This window comes from Urocitellus parryii, chromosome 6 (assembly GCF_045843805.1).
Source record: "Urocitellus parryii isolate mUroPar1 chromosome 6, mUroPar1.hap1, whole genome shotgun sequence".
Taxonomy (NCBI): Eukaryota; Metazoa; Chordata; class Mammalia; order Rodentia; family Sciuridae; genus Urocitellus; species Urocitellus parryii.
In genome coordinates, this window is record NC_135536.1 from 71,970,894 (window position 1) to 71,993,103 (window position 22,210).

General features: G+C 37.3%; 1 protein-coding gene across 1 annotated transcript in view; it reads left to right on the forward strand.

Annotated features, from left to right (window-relative positions):
• Positions 1–22,210, forward strand: part of Ccdc175 (coiled-coil domain containing 175) — a 71,789-nt gene that overhangs the window by 44,024 nt on the left and 5,555 nt on the right. The window contains exons 11-16 of the mRNA XM_026410040.2: positions 3,906–3,977; positions 5,232–5,367; positions 5,876–6,007; positions 11,288–11,426; positions 17,448–17,527; positions 18,965–19,117. Coding sequence (XP_026265825.1) covers positions 3,906–3,977; positions 5,232–5,367; positions 5,876–6,007; positions 11,288–11,426; positions 17,448–17,527; positions 18,965–19,117 — 712 coding nt within the window. The remainder of the gene's footprint in view (positions 1–3,905; positions 3,978–5,231; positions 5,368–5,875; positions 6,008–11,287; positions 11,427–17,447; positions 17,528–18,964; positions 19,118–22,210) is intronic.

Here is a 22,210-nt window from a genome sequence, read left to right on the forward strand (position 1 = left end):
CTTTCTTTCCTTGTCTTTTCATACTGCTGGCGTTTCTTTCTGCTTGGTGAAACTGTTGTGTTTTGAAATTTTCTCTCTATTTATTTATATTGCTCTTGTATAGTTGAAAAATCACCCTTGCAGGGCATGTAGTGGCTGTGATCCTCCTCCAATTGGTGTGATCCGTCTACCACACTGGCAGACCCTAGGTCTGCTCTGCTGGTTGGTCAAAGGTCCGCCTACCCAGCAGGCACGAGGGGCACCTCTGTCACTCCACAGGTTGCTGGGCCTAACCTCCCGATGGGTCGAAGGTTCGCCTAGCTTGCAGGCACTGGGGGAGGGGCCGGTTCCGCCCCTCAGCAGGTCGCTCGGCCCATCTGCCGGTGGTCACAGTCCCGCCTACCTTGCAGACACTGGGGGAGGGGACGGGCCCGCCCCTCAGCAAGCCACCGGCCCTGTCCTACTTGTGGGTCCTGTCCGCGTTCCCTGCAGGCACGTGTAGCTGTTCTGTCACTCGGCAGGTTGCTGGACCTGACCCGCCCGTGGGTTGCAGGTTTGCCTAGCTTGCAGGCATGCTCGCGCTGAAGTCGTGGCGGATTCACTCCATCTAGGCACTTTTCTTGACACGGTGCTGAATCCTTGTCGGCAGATCTCCTTTAATGATCTTTACTTCTTCTTTTAAGAAGCAGCAACATACGCTGCGGTCGCGGTGGCGCGGAGCACAGAGCGGCTCATTCACTCCCCGCCGCCATCTTCCTGTTTTTTTTTCCCCTTTTTTCTTCAGTAGCATATTGTTTAATCTCCATGTGATGTAGGATTTTTTCTTTCTCATTTTATTATTGATTTCCAATTTCATTCCATTATGATCAGATACAATGCATGGTAGTATCTCTACTCCTTTGTAATTGCTAAGATTTGCCCTGTGACATAATATATGGTCTATTTTTTAGAAGGACCCATGTGCTGCTGAGAAGAAAGTGTATCCGCTTGATGTTGGGTGGTATATTCTGTATATATCAATAAAGTCTAAATTATTAATTGTATTATTGAGCTCTATGGTTTCTTTATTCAACTTTTGTTTGGAAGATCTGTCCAGTGGTGAGAGAGGTGTGTTAAAATCTCCCATGATTATTGTGTTGTGGTCTATTAGACTCTTGAACTTGAGAAGAGTTTGTTTGATGAACGTAGCTGCACCATTGTTTGGGGCATATATATTAATGATCATCAAGTCTTGTTGGTGTGTGGTTCCCTTGAGCAGTATGTAGTGTCCTTGTTTATTCCTTTTGATTAACCTTGGCTTGACGTCTATTGTATTTTATACAAGTATGGACACCCCTGCTTGTGTCCGGGGTCCGTATGAGTGATATGATTTTTCCCAACCTTTCACCTTCAGTCTGTGTATGGCTTTTCCTATCAGATGAGTCTCTTGTAGGAAGCATATTGTTGGAACTTTTTTTAAAATCCATTCTACTAGCCTATGTCTTTTGATTGGTGCATTTAAGCCATTAACATTTAGGGTTAATATTGAGATATGGTTTGTATTTCCAGCCATATTTGATTATGTATGTTACTTAACATGATTTGTTTTTCTTCTATGCTTAGTTTTTCCTTTACTGTACTACCTCCCGCTGTTGGTTTTCATTGTTATTTTTCATTTCCTCTTCCTGTAATGTTTTGCCAAGGATGTTCTGAAGAGCTGGTTTTCTAGCTGCAAATTCTTTTAACTTTTGTTTATCATGGAAGATTTTTATTTCATCTTCAATCCTGAAGCTTAATTTCGCTGGATACATGATTCTTGGTTGGAACCCTTTTTTCTTTCAGCGTTTGAAATATGTTGTTCCAGGATCTTCTAGCTTTCAGAGTCTGTGTTAAAAGATCAGCAGTTATCCTGATTGGTTTACCCCTAAATGTAATCTGCTTTCTCTCTCTTGTGGCTTTTAAGATTCTCTCCTTATTCTGTATGTTGGGCATCTTCATTATTATGTGTCTTGGTGTGGATCTCTTATGATTTTGTATATTCAGTGTCCTGTAAGCTTCTAGTATTTGGATTTCTTTTTCATTCTTTAATTTGGGGAAGTTTTCTAGTATTATTTCATTGAATAGATTGCTCATTCCCTTGGTTTGGACCTCTACCCTCTTATATCCCAATAACTCTTAGGTTTGGTTTCTTTATGTTATCCCATAATTCTTGGATGTTCTGCTCATGATTTCTTAACATTCTCGCTGAGCTGTCTATGTTCTTTTCAAGTTGAAAAACTTTGTCTTCATTGTCTGAAGTTCTCTCTTCTAAGTGTTCTATTCTGCTGGTAATACTCTCATTTGAGTTTTTAATTTGGTTTACTGTTTCCTGCATTTCCAGGATTTCTGTTTGTTTTTTATATCCTCTATCTCCCTATAGAGTTGATCTTTTGCTTCTTGGATTTGTTTATGTAATTCATTGTCGAAGTGATCTTTCATTGTCTGAATTTGCTGCATAATGTCTTCCTTGAGACTCCAGATCATCTGAAGCATTTATATCCTTAACTCTTTGTCTGACATTCCATCAGCTGCATATATTGCCTCATCTAATGTTGAATTGACCTGTATTGTTTGTGGTCCTTTCTTTCCTTGTCTTTTCATACTACTCATGATTCTTTCTAGCTTTGTGAAACTGTTTTGTTAATGTTTTTCCCCTTATTTATTTGTGTTCTTCTTGTATAGCTCCAAAATCCCTCTTTTGCGGAGAAAGACAATGTTAACAGTTCCCAATATCAACAGTACATCATCTAAGCACAAGTTTTCATTATTAATACATTTATAGTTAGATTCTAAGTCTATAGATATTGGTTTTAATTATTACTTAAGAATATATTCATTAGTTTCATAAAAGGCATACCATATCTGGTGGCATATAGAAAACTTAATTTCAGACGAAGTATGTTATACTTAGAAGGAAAGGAGTGAGGGTATGAGGTTAAACTAACTTAGCACCTTTGGAGAACTCTAACCAATAGACTGGTAATTTATGGAAGAATGTATAGACTCAACCTCCTATCTGTATTTAGATAGTTACCCTATGTATAGATAGCAAAGGTTAGGAGATTGAAAGTGGGATAGAGAGAATACAAATAAAAAAAAAGGAAAAAATAACAAGGAAGAAAAGAGAAATAAGAGAGAAGGAAAAGGAAAGTAAGATAGAAATAAAGAAAATAATGGGGGGGAAGGTGGGTTATATGCAATTCCAGTATATTATATTACTTTGGTAATTTGGTTGTTCATGCACATTTCTTGGTTTCACATATGCTGAAGTTGTGGAAGAGAGAGAAGAAAAGAGAGAAAGAAAGAGAAAAAAAAAGTCTCTCAGAACACTGTTTTCCTTGCTTCCAGTAGGTGGTGTTGTCTATTCCTAGCTTGAGCCTCTGTATTCAGGGTGGTAGGTATAGCCAGCATGAAAGGAAATGAGCTTCCACCTGTATCTTCCCTACTCTAGTCTCTGAGGTAGAAACCAGGTGCCTGTACAGTTGTTGTTTTGCGTTGATAGCTATAACCCCCAAAAGCTTGTGGGAAATATTTTGAGTTATCGCAGCTAAGGGTGAGGAAGTTGGAAACTGGATACCTGGATCAGCCGTAGAACCGTGCTGGTAGCCACACCCCCTTTGATGGGTTTTAAGGGTTGATGGGCTTCCTCCGGACTAGCACACGGGGCGAGCCGGGCTTGGCTGGTGCCGGGTGGCTTCCTCCTCCGGTCTGGCTTGGCTGGCACCAGGCGGCTTCCAATAATTGGTCTTCTATAACTGTGCCACTAAGACCTTCATTGCTTCACGAAATTTTCTATGTCTTCCAACTAGACTGTAGCCTTATGGAGCATAAAAATTATACATAAAGAGTTTCTTACATACTCTAACAGCTACAATAAATGAAATAATATAACATTTGTTTGTTTTTAGATCAATACATGAAACATATAGAAAGCAAATAAAAATCCTGAATGAAAACCTGGAAAGAGAAACTCAGAGATGGTAAAAATAAATAAATATAAGTCATCATTTGTGTTGTGAGTGGTGCATGTTATCTAGAGAATAAGGACATGATTTTCCTAAACTAAATTGTGTATGAGTTCTTTCAGATCTAGAAGTTTCTTAGCTTGATTTTTTTGGTGTTGAACAGAATAAAAGTTTTTCAATTCATTGGAGTGGAGTCAGCAAAGAATAAATGTGCTAATATTTGTGCAATGCCCATTGCCCATCCAGGATTCTGTGTGAACCAATAGGAGGTGATTCCAGGGGAAACAAAGGAGAGTGGTTAAGACTACAGGCTCTGCACAGGGACTACTTTGCTGCTGTACCCTACTATCTCTGATCAAGGCTTAGTAACTTAATACATTCTCTTTACTTTCACCCTTGTAAAGTGTGAATGGCAGTAGTCCCCATCTTATAACACTGTTACAAATGTCAATGAGATGATTTGTGTAAAATATTTAGGTCAATGTACCTGCTCTTACTTGGCTGTGTTTTATTAATATTGTTGTTACTGTTATCAATATTATTTATAAGACTCCAGTTGTGTATTTTTGCCATTCTTCAAATATGTACCTGTTTTATGATGTGGTGGAGAGAAAAATTTGAGAACCCAGAAGCTTAATGTCTCTTATTAGTACTTTGGGTAGTTTAGATAATTCCATTACTATTTATGCCAACAATTTTTCTTTCTTTACCTGCTCCTTAGCATTTCATCTTCCGCCTCAAAGAGGCAAGCAAACATTTCATCTTCCACCTCAAAGAGGCAAGCAGTCATAGTGTATTATGTATTGTCCACTGTTTTCTTGGATACACAGATACAGCTTCTTACTGGGAAGCAACTTGCAAAGAGAGCATTGAGATAGTTGATGTTTTATCTTATTATTTCAGTTAACTCATCAAGCTGCAAGTTTTTAATTCTGTACATAGTTTAACAAAATTGGTACAGGCACATTAAAATTGGTTGGAAATCTAGAGCTTGTATGTATTGTATTAATATAATTATTACATTATAATATAATCATATTCTTGTTGTTATTCCATATTGTATGATTAAATTATCTGCTATTTAAGTTTCTATAGGTAGTTCATATCTGGGGTGATGGAACAATGGGTTTTCATGTGCAATCTACATCCACTGATGCTAGGAGCGATGATGTAAAATCACAGTAGGATTTGTTTTGCTTTGAATTCTTACTTCTTTTTGGTAAACTGCTGGGTCAATTTAATTATCAGTATTTTTATTCTAATCCCTAGTATTTTAAATCAGTGGAAAATATTATGTTTAAGAAAAAAACATAATCGTTGGGTAACTAAGATAAAAAATGAAATAAATCAAACTATAGAAAACATTGAACATTCGGAAAAGAGACGAACTGAATTGCTTGAAGAGGTAAGGGAACCTGAGGTGCTTAGAATTACTGTAGTTCCTTACGTATATATCAGTGATGCTCCTTCAATATTTGATTAAACCTTATGTTATTATAAGGTATTTTCCTTCTACTTATATCATAGTGTATTATTTAACTTTTTCAGAAATGTTTCCATTTCCTGCATATTAGCTAGAAGGATTTAGCAAATGGAGCAGCAATTGTCTCCCAAATTTGCTTTTGAAGCATGTAACCAGAAACTTATTAAGGGCGCTCTCTCTTAAAATGTGAGACTGAACATCCTTGATTAGCTCCCAGGTTTGCCTTCTGTCCACACACCATCCCCCACCCCTCCCCCATCCTGGTGCCATTTTATAGATATCATTTGGTGAAGAGCTTAATTTCTAGAGGGTTACTGAGGCATCATATAACTTGAAATCACAGGCAAGTCTCATGTGAGGAAGGCTGTTTGAAAAATGTAAGACTGACCACCACAGAAGAAATGACAAGTCTTCAATTTTCTGTAATTAGACCCTTGTTAGAAGAAATGAAATCGATGAATTTGTGGTACAGATCGAAAAACTTTCAACAGAATTACAAGAGGAGGAGGAGGAATTTACTTTAAAAGAAAAACTGTTAATTCTGGAGTTAAAGAAGTATGAGGTAATTTTTACTTTATGTCTCACAATTTTGGATGTGGGGGGGGGATACTATTACATGCTCTTCTAATCAATCAGTTAAATGTAAAATAAATCTTCCAGTATGAACAAGACTACAATTTCACTCTGAATCTTTCTTCTTCTTTTCCTGAAAAAGAAATAGAAATAGAGAAATGAGAAATATTTTTCTGGTTAAAAAAAAAATCATACACTTCAAATAATGCAGAGCTGCTGGCAACATCCCTGGAGACTGGCAGAGCCCTGAAGAAAGAAAGGTGGCAGGGAAACTGGGGAGAGTAAAGAGGTCACCACAATGACTTAGAAACTTCCAAAAGCCAACCTGGATCGAAGTAGGGCATGAATTCCGGGGGACATAGGTAGAGCAGGTATTGAAAGTATCCAGGAACCCAGAGGTTGCAGATCTGCAGAACACAACAAAATTATATCTTTTCAAGATGACACTACCTTCAAAGGTAAGGGCATGATTCTTAGAGGCAGTCACTGGTAGAAGGCAAGAATGGTAGTAGGAATGTTCTGGAAAACCCAGTCAACAGAGTAGGAGAATCGACCCCAAAGTGCTATGAGACTGAAAGAGGCAGACAGATCCAAGGTTCCATGGAGTGCAATTTATTGGGGACTTACTGTCAGAAGCTTGTCTTAGGTGGCAAAAAGACCAAAGGATTCCCATGATTTGGGCCAGAAGGAAGGGTATATAAAATGGTCAGGATAAAAGTGATTTTCATCCAAGTTGGAATGTACCTAGTTTATCTCAGGCTGGTTTATCTCCGGTAATGAAGACACCAGCGTCCAATAGGTCATGAAGTTCCATGTTCCACTCTAATGGTTTTGTTTATTTATAGTATTCTGGGAAAATATATGTAGAAAATTGGCCAGGTTTACCAGGGCAATCAAGCTAAATCCCTACCAAAAGTCTTCCTGAACTTGATTAAGTTTGAAGAGGAAGACCAGGCTTTGGTTACATCAAATAGGGACTTTATTTGAAGAAAACAGTTTCTTACTATGTAGCAAAGTAGTAGGAAAGCCCTTAAAATTCAAAGTTTAGAATTTTACTCTATTCCAATTCTGCTTACCCCATTTACTCCCATCCTGCCACACAATATGGAAACCCTTTCAGATAACTTGCCCAACAATAGTCAGTTCTTTCTGATGTAAGAAATCCAAAAAAAAAAAAAAAGAAAAGAAAAAGAAAAAGACACATCTTCCATTCAAAAATAGTATGGGAAAAGCAAGAGAAAAGGGGAACAAAACTTTCCAACAAATGAGTAGCACTTCAGAAAACTGGCACCATGGAACAGATGAAAACTGTGATCACACATTTCTCTGTGAATTTTTTTAAAATTAGCTTAATAGAGGTGCAAAGGCAGATCATCAATATGAAACTATAGGAACCCAGAGAAGAAATGTTGGCAGATGATGACCAGAAAGTTAGAAGGAGTAAAATGGAAACTGGCTTCACTCAGAGAACAAACAAAAGAAAGAAACCATTGCTCAGATTACTACACGGTTGTAGTAAAGTGGAAGAAACAGAAGGAAGAGGACTCAGGGTGGAAAGCATTCCTCGGTTGCTTACCACACGTTCCGGGAGCCTGTTTCTCTTCAGGGTATTAAAAAAAATAGGTAAAAGCTCTACCCTTGTGGAACTCAAATTCTAGTGACACGAGGCTGGAAATAAATGATAAATGGAACATGTATAGGGGACGCTGATTAATGCTTCAAAGAAAATTAAGCAAGGAAGTGGGACAGGGCCTACAGTCTGTCTGCCATTGCCAATAGGATAATCAGGGAAGAGCTCCACCCTGGAGGTGGATGAGGCAGCGTGCCTGGCAGGTATCCGCAGGACATGGCTGTAAGCAGAAGGCATGCTAAACACAGAGGCCCTGAGGCAGGGCCATCCTATCAGAGGAGTAACAAGGGGGTGGCATCTCTGAGTCAGAGGGGAATGCCAACCATGGTGGGGAGTCATCTGCCAGAAGCAGATGCTAAATAGAATCAGGAGCGTGAAGGTTTATTAGGGAGTAATATCTGTGTAACCTAGCAAACTCGTCAGAGGGGGAGTGGTTCCAATAGAGGACTGCCCAGGTGAAGAGCCCTCCCTTGCATGACATCTGCATTAGTCAGGTTTTGGTGGCTGTGATCAAAATATCTGACACAAGTTGGAGGAGGAAAAGTTAATTTTTGTTCATGGTTTCAGAGGTTTTGGTCCATGGTAATTCAGTTCCACTGCTCTGGACCTAAGGTGAGGCAGAATATCATGGTGGAAGGGCCTGGTGGAGAAAAACTTCTCAGCTCATGGCATCAGGGAAGCTGATGGATGCAAGTGGAGGAAGATAAACCCTCCCAGGATATGTTGCCAGTGACCCACTTCCTCTGAACAGGTCCCACCTGCCTACAAGTGTTGACCTCCTCCCAGTAGTTCATTCAGCCATAAATGGGTTAATCCACTGGTGAAGGCAGAGCCTTCCTGATCCCATCATTCCTCAAAGTCCCACTTCTGAACACATGAGACTTTGAAGGACAGTCCAGATCTAAACCACACAAAACCTCTTGCTAGGTCACAATTGGGAGCTATACCTGCAAGAGCAGGACATTGGCTAGAGAGGTGAGGTGAAGCAGCCAAGCTCTGGAGGTGTCAGTTAACCACACTTCTCACAACAGAGCAGGGATTCATCCCTTAAGGAGGATCCAGGTGGAGCAGCCCCTATCTGCCACATCCCTATAGGCCTTTGTAAGATCTTTATCCTTTGCTTTGCTGAGCTGGGAAGCCACTGGAAGGTACTGAGTAGAGAGGTAAAATATTACAACTTTAAAAAAATAGCTTCTCTCTAGCTGCCAAATTAAGTGGAATTTAGGAAAGCAAAAGTGGATGTAGGAAGATCAACTGGGAAGTTAAGCAGTAACCCAAGTGAGAAGCAAAGGTAGCTTAAAAAAAGGTTACAGAAGAGATGATAAGAAGCTGTCTGTATCTCAGATTTTTTGTTTGTTTGTTTGTTTTGGTTTTGGTGCTGGGGGTTGAACATATACATGCTAAGCTCTACTACTGAGCTATACCTCAAGACCTGCCATATTTTTTGATGATAAATGCTAAGAATTTACCACCATACTTAAAAGTAAAACAGTGGAGAAAATTCCCATAGAAACACAAATAAGGAATAAGGACCTTATTTAATATTGTATGCAAGTTTATACAATGCAATTAGGCAAAATAAGTAAAAGAGAAGTATAAGACTTTGCAAGTGGAAATATTGGCAGGTTACAAAACAAGACAATCAACTGCAAAACTACTATAAAGATACCTCCAGCTTGCACTCTGCCAGACCATGTTCCACTACAGGGCTGTGTCCTTTTATGCCTCATTTACGCAAGGCAAGGACTGATGACAGCTTTTGTGCCATTACTATATAGCACACATATTTCCCTTGACAATCAACATCAATAACCTTGGATGCAATGTAATACCATTTCTGTCTTTGGTCCAGTGGCATTAAAAGCCCCAAATGGAAAGAAAGTAATCTCAGAGTTTGATTTATGGAATCATTATTGGTTCCCTTGCCCTTAATGGGATCATTCTTCTCTTCAGCAGTAACCTCTCTAAACCATCAGAGCCTAAAGTCACAAGGAAGGAAAGCAAAACCACTAGATTTAAGAGCGAGAAGTCCTCCTACTCTTTCGGTCTCTGATCCATAAGTTCTAAGGAAATCAGACCTGAACATTAATTGCTTGGTTATAATATAAACTTATATAAATTTAGAGATAGTGTTTCCCAGGAAGTGTAGTGACTGACTCTTACATAGGCCAGGGGCCTCCACTTTAATTCTGTCAGAACCTTCACCAGTTATGTGCATATTGTGTGATCTTGCCTGCCATGCTGAGTACCATTGGATCTACTGGGTCCCACACAACAGACAGGGTCTGATCAGAGAAGCAGAGCCTCTAAATAAGTGATTTATTATAGGATTTGATCTTCTGCAATAAAGTTTGCTGGCTACAGAATTTCCACAGGCTGTCAGCTTTACACCTGGGTACTCAAGCCTGAAGTCAGCAGGACAGGCACTTGAGGTGCAAGACAAACTGAGACTTGCAGAATGCGTTGGAACCCATGAGCTTGGACAGGAGCCTGCATGTTTTTGTTTTCTGTTTTTTCTCTCTTCCATGCCTCCAATTTCTTGAGATTGGGACTCAGCAGAAGCTGGAGCTCATCATCACTGAACTAAATATGCATGTGGCTCAGAAATCAGACATACTGAGGAAGGAACTGAAGAAGGTGTGGACTTGATTGGCGGTCCTACTCCAACAACCTGAGCCCATAGATGAGCAACAACTTAACTTGTCTTAAACGCACTGCACTTGGGACCCCACACCATCACTCAAGGCATTAAATCAACCTGGTCAGGGCAGCATTGGCAACCAAACCTGTGATGGGATGGGAATGAATGAATACACTAACATATCTACTTATAACCCCAGGCTATCCTTTTTTTTTTAGAGAATGTAGTATAAATGGTAGATTGAGTTTCTTTACCTGCTCAATATCTCAATATTGCAGTTTGGAGAAATTTATTCCCACTTTCACATGATTCTTAAATTATGATGTTTTATTTTCTTATATGCCTTTTCATCTTTCTCCATTTATTCATAAGGATTCTCATGGCAATTTGGGAGGGGACATCAGCACATCAATGTATTAGTTAAAGTGCAGCCAAGCTTCTCCATCAAAAGGATGTCCAAATACCCACCCTCTCTAATTTGCTAAAAGAAACCCAACTATTAATGCATTTGAAACTAAATAAAATTTTTGATTAAGTAAGCAGGCATCTTTATGTTTTGCTTTGGGTACTTTTTTCTATTTTTTGCAATATTATATCCAATTATTTCTAATCCTCTTCCCAAATTTTACTTACATGCACATTCCTTAGAATTTGTTTATTATTTTGATGCCCTTTTTCATGAAATATGATCAACTAAGGGAAATATTTTCTCAACTATATTTTTGGTTGTGCATAACATAGCAATAGAAATGTATCAGTAAAGATTAATAACTGAAGGATCTTTGGAGAGGCAATTGAATAAGAAAATTAAATAATTGATAAGAAAATTAAAAGATTTATAGATTGCCAAAGAGTCAGTGGTGAGAACACAAATATTTATTGACTACATACTATATACCAGACACTGTTCTGGGAACCTAGGGTTAGAAAACAGAATTCTAAATTGTTTGTAAATTCTCCAAAATCACACTTCTCAACCAGCTTTATTTTCTTTAAAGGAATTATATGTTCACGAAGCACAAATTCACAAAGAGAAACAAGAGGAACTAATTGAATATATTCCACAACTTCAGGAAGCAGAAGAAGAGTATGAAATCAAATATAAAAAGTTAGAAGAGCTCTATAATATTTTTACAGGTACACATGAAGTATTTGGTAATTAATTTCCATCCCAGGTTCCCTTTCAACCCAGAGAAGTCATGGTGAAATCCATCCAACTTTTTCTACTTCCTTTTACTCTCTCTTTTCTAATTTTCCCCTAATCTACTAATTAACTCTTCTCCATGCCTTCACATCACAACCGTATTATTGCTACTGTCAAATGTTTTCTTTCTCTTCTAAAGACTATTTAAAATTAATAATTATCCATTCACTGTATTATATTGTTTCTTTCCATACTTATAAAGGTAGAACTAACTCCTATATCAGCTACCACATGGAGAAATTTTTTTTTGTTTCCTACTCTGAATTTGCAAATTATATATTATTTATTCATCAATGTAAATATGATAAATGTGTGTGTGTTTTCACTAACCTACACCTAAGATAAAGATAGGTGAAAATTTAGTGGAAGATGTGAACTATGTCTGCAAGCATGCATATTTTGCATTCTACTACATAGCATAATCACATGTGTGTTTGATATAAAAAGAATCATTTTCTCCACAAGAACCCAAGGTCCAGAATCATCCCAGAGTTTTGCCTCTTCTCTTGTATTTGGGAAGAAGAGAATCGATATCTAGGGAGTCTGTGCAGGTCTTTAAGCAGGAACCACTTCCAGAGCCTATGTATTATAGATGATGAGAGAAGAGTCATTTAATCAGCAGGCCAGAATCAAAAGTTACAGAAAAAAATTGAAATGGGAGCAAAAAGCATCCACTGGAGTGGGAGTGGGAATGATCAGGTAGCAAAAATGAACATGGGGGCAGGAATTAAAATAGCCTATGTCAAAATGGAACATTAAGGAGGAAGCCCAATATGTTCCAATGTAAAAATAAACAAATATTCAAAAATGAATATGATTACTGCCAAGAGAGGTTTTTACAACTCTAATAAGAAGGACATAAATAATCAGTCCTCTTCCCATTTCTCAGTTGACATTCCACTTTTTGCCAGGTTTTTATTTACAATTCAGTGTAGGTTTTCTTGGCGCTTTATTACTTTTAACCAGACTCACAATACATAGTTATTTTATTGCCAAATTTCTACTTGCACAACTTTTCCTCCTATCCCATTTTGTAGTGGGTGTGGGACATGAGAAACTCTCTGAGTTTAAAGGTGAGCAATACATTGCAAGTACTGAATCTCTTAAGGTAAGGAGAGGAGATGTTAAAGAAAGCAGAGAAAAGAAAGAGGGGAGAACAAAACAAGAGAGAGTGGAAAACCAATGTGCTTCAGCACCTAGGAGAGAGCACCTCCCAGTACTCCACTTATAGACAGCCTGCGTAGGCTCAGGTCACACAGAGCACAGTGCTGTGGCTTTTAGTTAAATGTGATAGATGAAATACATGCTTCTTTGCTCCCTCACAACAAAATGTGTGTTAAAGATTTTTTAAAAATATAATTTCATAAGAAGATAATTAGAAACTATTTTGAAAATCTATACTCCAGTAAAATAGAAAATCCCAAAGACACCAACAAATTTCTAGAGGCGTATGATCTGCCCAAACTGAATAAAGAGGGCATACATTTTTAAACAGATCAGTTTCAAGCAACGAAATAGAAGATGCCATCAAAAGCCTACCAATCAAGAAAAACCTGGGACCAGATGGATTCTCAGCCAAGTTCTACAAGACCTTCAGACAAGAATTAATACTAATACTCCTCAAATTATTCCATAAAATAGAAAGGGAAGGAACCCTTCCAAACTCATTCTACAAAGCTAGTATCACCCTAATATCAAAACCAAATAAAGACTCATCAAGGAAAGAAATCTTCAGACCAATATCCCTGATGAACATAGATGCAAACATTCTCAATAAAATTCTAGCAAGTCACATACAAAACTTATTGAAAGGCTAGTGCACAATGATCAAGTGGGGTTCATCCCAGGGATGCAAGGTTGATTCAACATATAGAAGTCAATATACATAATTCACCACATCAATAGACTCAAAAATTAAAATCATATTAATAGATACAGAGAAATTTCACAAAATACAGCACCATTTCATGTTCAAAACACTAAAAAAAACTAGGATAGTAGGAACATACTTCAACATTGTAAGCCATACATCCTAAACCCAAGGCCAATATCATTCTAAATGGAAAAAAAAACTGGAAGCATTCCCTCTAAAAACTGGAACAAGATAGGGATGCCCTGTTTCACCACTTTTATTTAACATAGTCCTTGAAATTCTAGACAGAGCATTTAGACAGACCAAAGAAATTAAAGGAATTTTAATATGAAAAAACAAACTGTAACGATTTGCCAATGACATGATTCTATACTTACAGCATCCAAAAAAATTTCCGCATAAAACTTCTAGATTTAATAAATGATTCAGCAAAGTAACAGGATATAAAAATCAATACTCACAAATCAAATGCATTTCTATACATCACTGATGAATCTTCAGGATGAGAAATTAGGAAAACCACCCCATTCACAATAGCCTCAAAACAAAACAAAAAACACTTGGGAATCAACTTAACAAAGGGGTGAAAGACCTTTGCAAGGAAAACTACAGAACACTAAAGAAAGCAATTGAAGAAGACCTTAGAAGATGGAAAGATCTCCCATGCTCTTGGATAGGCAGATTTAATGTTGTCAAAATGGCGGTACTACCAAAAGTGCTAAACAGATTGAATATAATACCAATTAAAATCGCAACATCACACCTATAGAAATAGAAAAGGCAGTCATAAAATTCATTTAGAAAAATAAGAGACCCAGAATAGCCAAAGCAATACTTAGCAAGAAGAGTAAAGCAGGAGGCATCACAATACCAGACCTTAAAGTATACTACAGTAACAAACATGACATGGTGTTGGCAAACAAAAACAGACATGTAGACCAGTGATAAAGAATAGAGGACACAGAGACAAACCCACATAAATACAGTTATCTCATAGTAGACAAAGGCGCCCAAAACACACAGTGGAGAAAAGATAGCCTCTTTAACAAATGGTGCTGGGAAAACTGGAAATCCATATATAATAAAATGAAATGAACTCCCTATCTCTCTACATGCACAAAACTCAACTCACGTTGGGTCAAGGTAAAGAGAGGAGATGTTAAAGAAAGCAGAGAAAAGAAGGAAGAGAGGAGAACAAAACGAGAGAGAGTGGGAAAACCAATGTGCTTCAGCACCTAGGAGAGAGCACCTAGGAATTAGACCAGAGACCTTGCACCTAAAAGAAGAAAAAGTAGGCCCAAATCTTCATCATGTTGGATTAGGCTCTGACTTTCTTAACAAGACTCCTAAAGTGCAAGAAATAAAATTGAGAATCAATAAATGGGATGGATTGAAACTAAAAAGCAGCTTCTCAGCAAAAGAAACAATCACCTCATTTGCACCTACAGTATGGGTGCAAATTTTTACCACACACACACATCAGAAGAGCACTAATCTCCAGGATATACAAAGAACTCAATAATAAACTTAACACCAAAAACCCCCCAAACAACCCAATCAATAAATGGGTTAAGGAAAAGAACAGACACTTCTCAGAAAAAGATATACAATTAATCCTCAAATATATATTAAAAAGTTCAACATCTCTAGTAATTAGAGAAATGCAAATCAAAACTTACTCTAAGATTTCATCTCACTCCAGTCAGAATGGCAGTGTCAAGAATACAAGCAACAATAAGTGTTGGCAAGGATGTGGGGAAAAGGCACACTCATACATTGCTGGTAGGACTGAAAACTGGTGCAACCAATCTGGAAAGTAGTATGGAGATTCCTTTAAAAACTTGGAATGTAACCACCATTTGACCCAGCTATCCCTCTCCTGGGTCTATACTCAAAGGACTTAAAAATAGCATACTACAATGATGCAGCCACATCAATGTTCATAGCAGCACAATTCACAATAGCCAAACTGTGGAATCAACCTAGATGCTCTTCAATAGATGATTAGATAAAGAAACTGTGATATATATATATATATATATATATATATATATATATATATATACACATATTACTCAGCAATAAAAGAGAATGAAATTATGGCATTTGCAGGTAAATGGTTGGAGTTAGAGAATATCATGCTAAGCCAAGTGAGCCAATTCCCAAAAACCAAAAGCCAAATGTTTTCTCTGATAAATGGGTGCTAATCCGTAACGGGGAGGGGCATGGATGAGTGAAGGAACTTTGGATTGGGCAAAAGGAAGGGAGGGGAAGGAAGGGGACATGGAGATAGGAAGGATGGTGGAATGAGATAGACATCATCACCCTAGATACATGCATGATTGCACAAATGGTGGGGCCCTATTTAATATAACAGAGAAGTGAAAAATTGTGCTCCATTTGTGTACAGTGAATCAAGAGCATTCTGCTGTCATGTATAACTGATTAGAACAAACAAATTAAAAAATCAAAAAAATATATATATAATTCCAAAAATATCAAGACATTGGCCAGTGTTTATTATCTGGTGATTATTCATTTATATATTATCTGATAATAAATATCAATAATTTCTGGGAAAGTGAAATTGAATAAAAAAGTTATTAATGGAAAGAGAAATGTGAATAGCAAATACCTACAGGGAAAAGATCCCATGAAGAAAAATATTCTCTCCGCTGAATGTAGGAAGTCACAGGCACTGGCCTAACCCTATTACTGTGAAGACCAAGATGAGCCATGAGACTTGTTGGAAGGAAGTCTTGCAGTTTGGAAACATCTGGTCCAATTTCTTTGCAAGCATGAGGAGGAGGACTCAGTCAATCAGTTGCACAAAGAGGAGATTTGACTTGGAGGTCTAACTATTCCTCATCACCACATAAAAATAAATAAAATAAAAATGTTGTGTTCAACTAAAAAATAAATATTTTTAAAAAACGAAAAATAATATGAGTTTCCAACTTCAAAAGGTCCCATCAAATCTCCCAATTTATAAAAGTACATTAAGTCACATTACTGTGGAATTTCAGGGATAAAATGAGAAAGAGAGCATCCTAAAGATTTTTAGAGAGTAAAAGTAGATCTCATACAAAGGTTATCAACCAGAATGGTTTCAGACCTCTTACTAGCACGATTATACTAGAAGTTAGAAGACTTTGAAATTCTGAGGAAATAGAATTTTCAACATTAGATAACCACCCACACTATCAATGAAGTATAGATACAGAATACAGACATTGATGTATAATATCTCAAAACATTTTTTCTCATGTAGTCTTTCTCTTGGAGCTAGGAAAGAATTTGCTTCAACAAGTTCAGGGAATAAAACAGGAAAAAGTGAATGATATGAGATTTAGGAAATAGGAGGAAGAGAAAAGGAAAACGCAAAGGTGGGAAGAGGAGGTCAGCTGTAAAGCAGGCCTAAGGAAAAGAAGTCTCTGGAAGGCATGTCAGAGGGGCAGTGTGGGAGGAAAAGATATGAAACTGATAGATTTGCTTGTGTGTTTGATGACATATGCAGAAAAAATCCCTTGTAGATTTTGGTATTAGTTAAGGATACATACATGGAACACTAAACAAAATATATTTTTTTCAAATTGAGGCATTTTTTAACTCCAGGAAAAACAAAAGAGAGAAAATGAAATCATACTATAAAGCTTGGTTCATTGATGAATCATATGATCTAAACAATTAAACTTTGTTTAAATAAAAAACATGATTTTATGAGGAGAGTAGAAGGAGGAAATGTTGGTGTGGTGGGTGCAGATGGGGTTTGTGGGTGTGAAAATATTACATATTATGTACCCGCTTTAAGAAACAGAAAATGCCTTAAAACTGTAAATCAATAAATTCTGATAAGCATATTTTTAAAGAAAATTGTTTGAGCAGGAACAAAGGACATAAAAAGAGTTTTTAAAATGTTAGATTCTGAAGAGTGAGCTTTGGGAGCGCCTGATGGCTGGTTTCAATTATGGTAATACTTTAGAATTTGACTTTCTAAACTGGGTACATGCCTTACTTTGATTAATGTTAGTTAACTAAAGACCATTGTGGGTAGTTATTCTCTCTTTCTCTTTTTTAATAGCTCAACAGCAGGAGGAGAAGATAATGTGCAGTAGCATTACTAAGTTGGCAAGAGAATTTTCAAAATACTTAGATAATACGGTAAAGGGTATTCATTCTTCTTTATTTTTTTTTTACAGTTCTGGCATATGCAAGCAGCATATTTACCTGTTACCTTGAAAGTACCTGGTACCCTGAAATCCACATTTATTAAACTTACTGTTTCAATGCTATTTTTTTATTTTGTTTTTGTTTTTATATTTGGTACCAGGGATTGAACCCAGGGGCACATTACCACTGAGCTACATCCCCAGCCCTTTTTATTTTTTATTTTGAGACAGGATCTCACCAAGTTTTGTAGGGTCTCACTAAGATGCTGAGGCTGGCTTTGAACTTGTGATCCTCCTGCCTTACCCTCCTGAGCCACTGGGGTTACAAGTGTGGACCATCATGCCTGGCCAATGCCAATGTTTTTAAATTTGGAACATATTGTGGTCATACATCCACACATGCATGCACATTCAGGCTCACACATATGTGTATGTGAGAGAGAGATACAATTAAGAACCACCAACAGGAGAGGAAAATCCAGTTTTCTTCTTGATAAGGTAAAGAAAGATAATGCTTTTTAAAGATGAATTGGCAGAGGTTTTATGGGGGTGGATGAAATAGGAACAGGCAAAGAGAAGTTTACTACTTGCTTAAAATTTATAATTAATAATTTGTGATAAGTTATGTGCATAAATTCAGTTAATTAGAAACATCCTGTTCTTTGAGGTGCACTGATATCAAAAGGTAACTTGTGTCAGGCATGGTAGTGCATGCCTGTAATCCCAGCAACTCAGGAGGCTGAGACAGGAGGATTGAGAGTTCAAAGCCAGCCTCAGCAACTTTGAGGTGCTAAGAAACTCAATGAGACCCTTTCTCTAAATAAAATACAAAGTAGGGCTGGGGATGTAGCTCAGTGGTCAAGTGCCCCTGAGTTAAATCCCCAGTTGCCACCCTCCCAAAAGTAACTTGTAATATGTTATAAAGAGATTATGAAGGAGACAATTATAAGTCTCATATAAAAACAGTTCTCTTTTTTTAATTAGATGTCTTTGGTGATGATTGACCAGGTGATTTGTAGCAGTATAACAACTGAGCACTGACTAGAGAATTCAGAATTCAGTAAATAATTTTTAAAAATCCATAAAGTAATAATCTTTTTCCTTTAAGAAATATTAAATTCTTTGTTAAAACCTCAATAAATTCCCCCCCCCTTTTTTTGCCAGGCAGTTGTTCATACATCAAAGTATTTACTATTTGTAAAGTTGTCTCCATGTCTGGAGGTTTTAAATGTGACCCCCTTCTCAAAGTCCATGAATAAATTTTAACCAGTCAGCTTTGGAGTCCGTAAGTTTTTCTAGGAAAAAATGTTTATAGTCTCAGCTTCAGGAATTAATTTAGAGTCAAGCTCTGACTATAATCTATGTAGGCCAGTTTTCTTGTGTCCTATTCTTTGAACTCTGTGAGATAATTGTGTTTATGTTTGAGCAGGAGAAAATTAAGCAAGAACTAAAAGAATTACTAGATCTTGAAAGCAAGAAAGTCAATGATCATTTTGAAATTCTAAAGAAGTTAGAAAATGAAATCTTTATAAATGATCAAAAAGCAAACCTCTTGCTCGTGGAAAATGAAAAATTAAAAAGGGTAAGTTCAAGAGTACCTCATTTTGCATAATGGTTTTCGATTGCTTTTGGCTTCAGATCAATAATACTTGTGTGAGAAAAGAAGATAACTCTTAGAACAAAGAATTAACAGTATCCAGGTATTTTCTACATCCTTCTAGTCACCAATCCCCTCTCCACAAGAGTAACACTATTGGCTTCTAATATCAGTGACAAGCTTTGCCTGATTTTGAACATTTCATGCTTAGAATGAAACAGTATACACTCTTTTGCTCATCTGGTGTTTGTGAGGTTCGTCCTTATTGTTGAGTGTGGTTAGTTCTGTGTAGTATTCCATTCTATGACTGTACCATATTTATATGCTCTATTGTGGATGGGGGTTTGGAGAGTTGCTGACTTTGGGCCATTACAGAGAGTGTTACTATGTACATCTAAGTATCTTTTTTTTTTCTTGGTGAACATATGTACATGTTTCTGTTGGGTATGAATCTCATGTGAAATTTCAGGGTCATAAGGACACACATCATCCACTTTACTACTGATTGGTGATCTCTCAAGAGCTTTGCACCAATTGCCACTCTTACCAGCAATGCATAACAGCACCAGGTTGTTCTACAGTCTCACTAAAACCGTCTCTCTTTCTTTCTTTCATGTGTTTAGAAGGATCGTTTCCCACTTGTGTGTGTGTGTGTGTGTGTATGTGTGTGCGCGCATGCATGTGTGTGTGTGCAGGGGATTGAACCTAGGGTCTCATGCATGCTAGGCCAGTCTTCTACAACTAAGCTATCTCCCAACCCCTTATCTTTTTCAGTTTAACCATTTTGTTGGATGTGTGGCAAAGTCAGGCTAATTTTCATTTTCCTGATGAATAATAGAGCACCATTCATATGTTGCTAGCCACTTGGATAGCTCCTCAAAGAACCAGCCATTTGAGTATTTTTCTCCCATTTTTAAAAATTAAGTTGTCTGTTTCATATTGATTATAACTATTTTATAGCAAATGAATTTGTTTATCTGACCCCTAAAATTAAAGTCTCAATCTCAAAAGATCAAGTTTTACTCATTTATACTCGATTTGCTCATTTTAATGTGTTAAAATATTATGCCTAAAACTGAGATATATGCCACTGAATTTTAATACCTCTAATTGGTGCATATAATGAATGACTGAATATATTATCTATATATATAGTGTATACATAAATATATTTTAAAGTGCATAGATTTTCATATTTCATATTGTGTAACAAAACAATAATTTTCTCTAATTTGATGACCTGGGCTAGAGTTTGTCATTCTCTGGTGAAACTGATTTGGAGCAGGTCACCTAACTTGTGGGCATCATTTTCATCCTTTTAAAATAGGAATAACTCCTAATAAATGTTACTCCCTTGTAAACTGACAGTGCAAAAGAAATGCATTTTTTTCTGTTTTCGTGGTGCTGGGGATTGAATCCAGGGCCTTGTGCATTCAAGAAAGGCACTCTACCATCTGAGCTATATCTCCAGCCCCAAGAAATGCATTTTTTATTAAGCCATAATGACCTTCAAGATCAGAGTCTATACCAAATTCCCCAAGTGTTTTGCACAATGCCTTGCATGTTAGAGGGATTCAGTCTCATTTGATGTTCACAAAAACCACATAAAGCAGATGATATATTATGTCCCTTTTATAGATGAGAAAATGGAGGCTCTACATTTTTAAAAAAATTTAATAGCCAAAACAAAATACAAAGCACTCAGTCCTACAGCAGAAAGATGGTTAGGGAAAGTGGCCCACCAATGTCTAGTGCAATGGCATTGGGAAATTCCTTCACAATAGTTATCCGACCATGTACTTTATGTTTTCTTGGTGAATTAAAATAGCATAATAAGTACTAATGTACTTTGAAAGGGTACTTGTGCTTCAAAGAGCCAAAATATGTACCATCACCAATAACCACACACATGCAACGTGCCCCTGTTCTTCTAGCCTTTGAAACAAACTCATCAGGCATTTCATCCACCCATAGAAGTATTCAATTAGACTCTCTGGCTATCAAAATGATATCAATTATTCATTAAAAGAATTGGGACTGTTATTGGTATTTTGTCAATAGGTGACCAAATGATGCCTATATGAAAGATTGATATGATTAGATTCTGTATTTTGGTTCAATAGCATCTACTAGGCCAGGATGAGCTGTCTTATTCACTCACCACTCTCTGCTTTGCTGACCATGTCCCTTTACTTTAAATATCCACTGAGTCCCAAGCACTTGGCAAAGCATAGTGAATGAGTAAGATTCTACCCTTTGGAAGCTCATAGTCTAGCTGAAGAGATGCATATATAAGTGAATACAATTCATATGTTAAGTGCAACAGTGTGGACAGGGTCCAGATAGTGCTGTAAAGTAAGAGCACCTAATCACACCAAGTTAGGAGCTCAGGGGAGAAGTCTCTCTGAGTGTCATTAGCACAGAGGTAGGATTTATATATGGAAGATCTCTTCAGGGACAGTGTGTTGAATGAGATCAGTGAGCTATGTATAGGAAATCAATTTGGAAGGCACAAACTGTGGAAGAGGAGATCAAAGGAGACCAAGAGAGGATAGTCAGAGAGTTCTGAGAGAAACAGGAAAGTCCAGCTGAACCAGGCTGACAATCATCCAGGCTCAAAGAGAGGCAAAAATAATACCTGGGACTTGGCTTAAGGTTCCTTTCACTTTAGTTTACTATAAGCAGGCAAGCCATGCTAGGAGTGACACAAGATCAAATATACATGAGTAGACTCTAATCCATGGTTATAAACATTTCTATGCAACAGTTTCATGTGCACCCCTTCTATGGCTCTCAGTACTAAGAGTTTTATCCATAATTTATAGTACTTGCCTGTTTCTCTCTGGGTAAACTGGGCTAGTGCCAAATATTTATCCCAAAGCCCACATCTTTAGAATTCCTAGAGACGTTAGATTTTTAAACTTCTGAGTATTGGGTGATCAGAACAGAAATCCATGATCTTATTATCCTGACTACTACCACCACCATCACATTATCTAATGAAACCTCTCAATCAAGTGGGCAATTCCATGGGGTCTCATACCTCAATAATTACTTATTTGTGACTTCAGCTGCCCA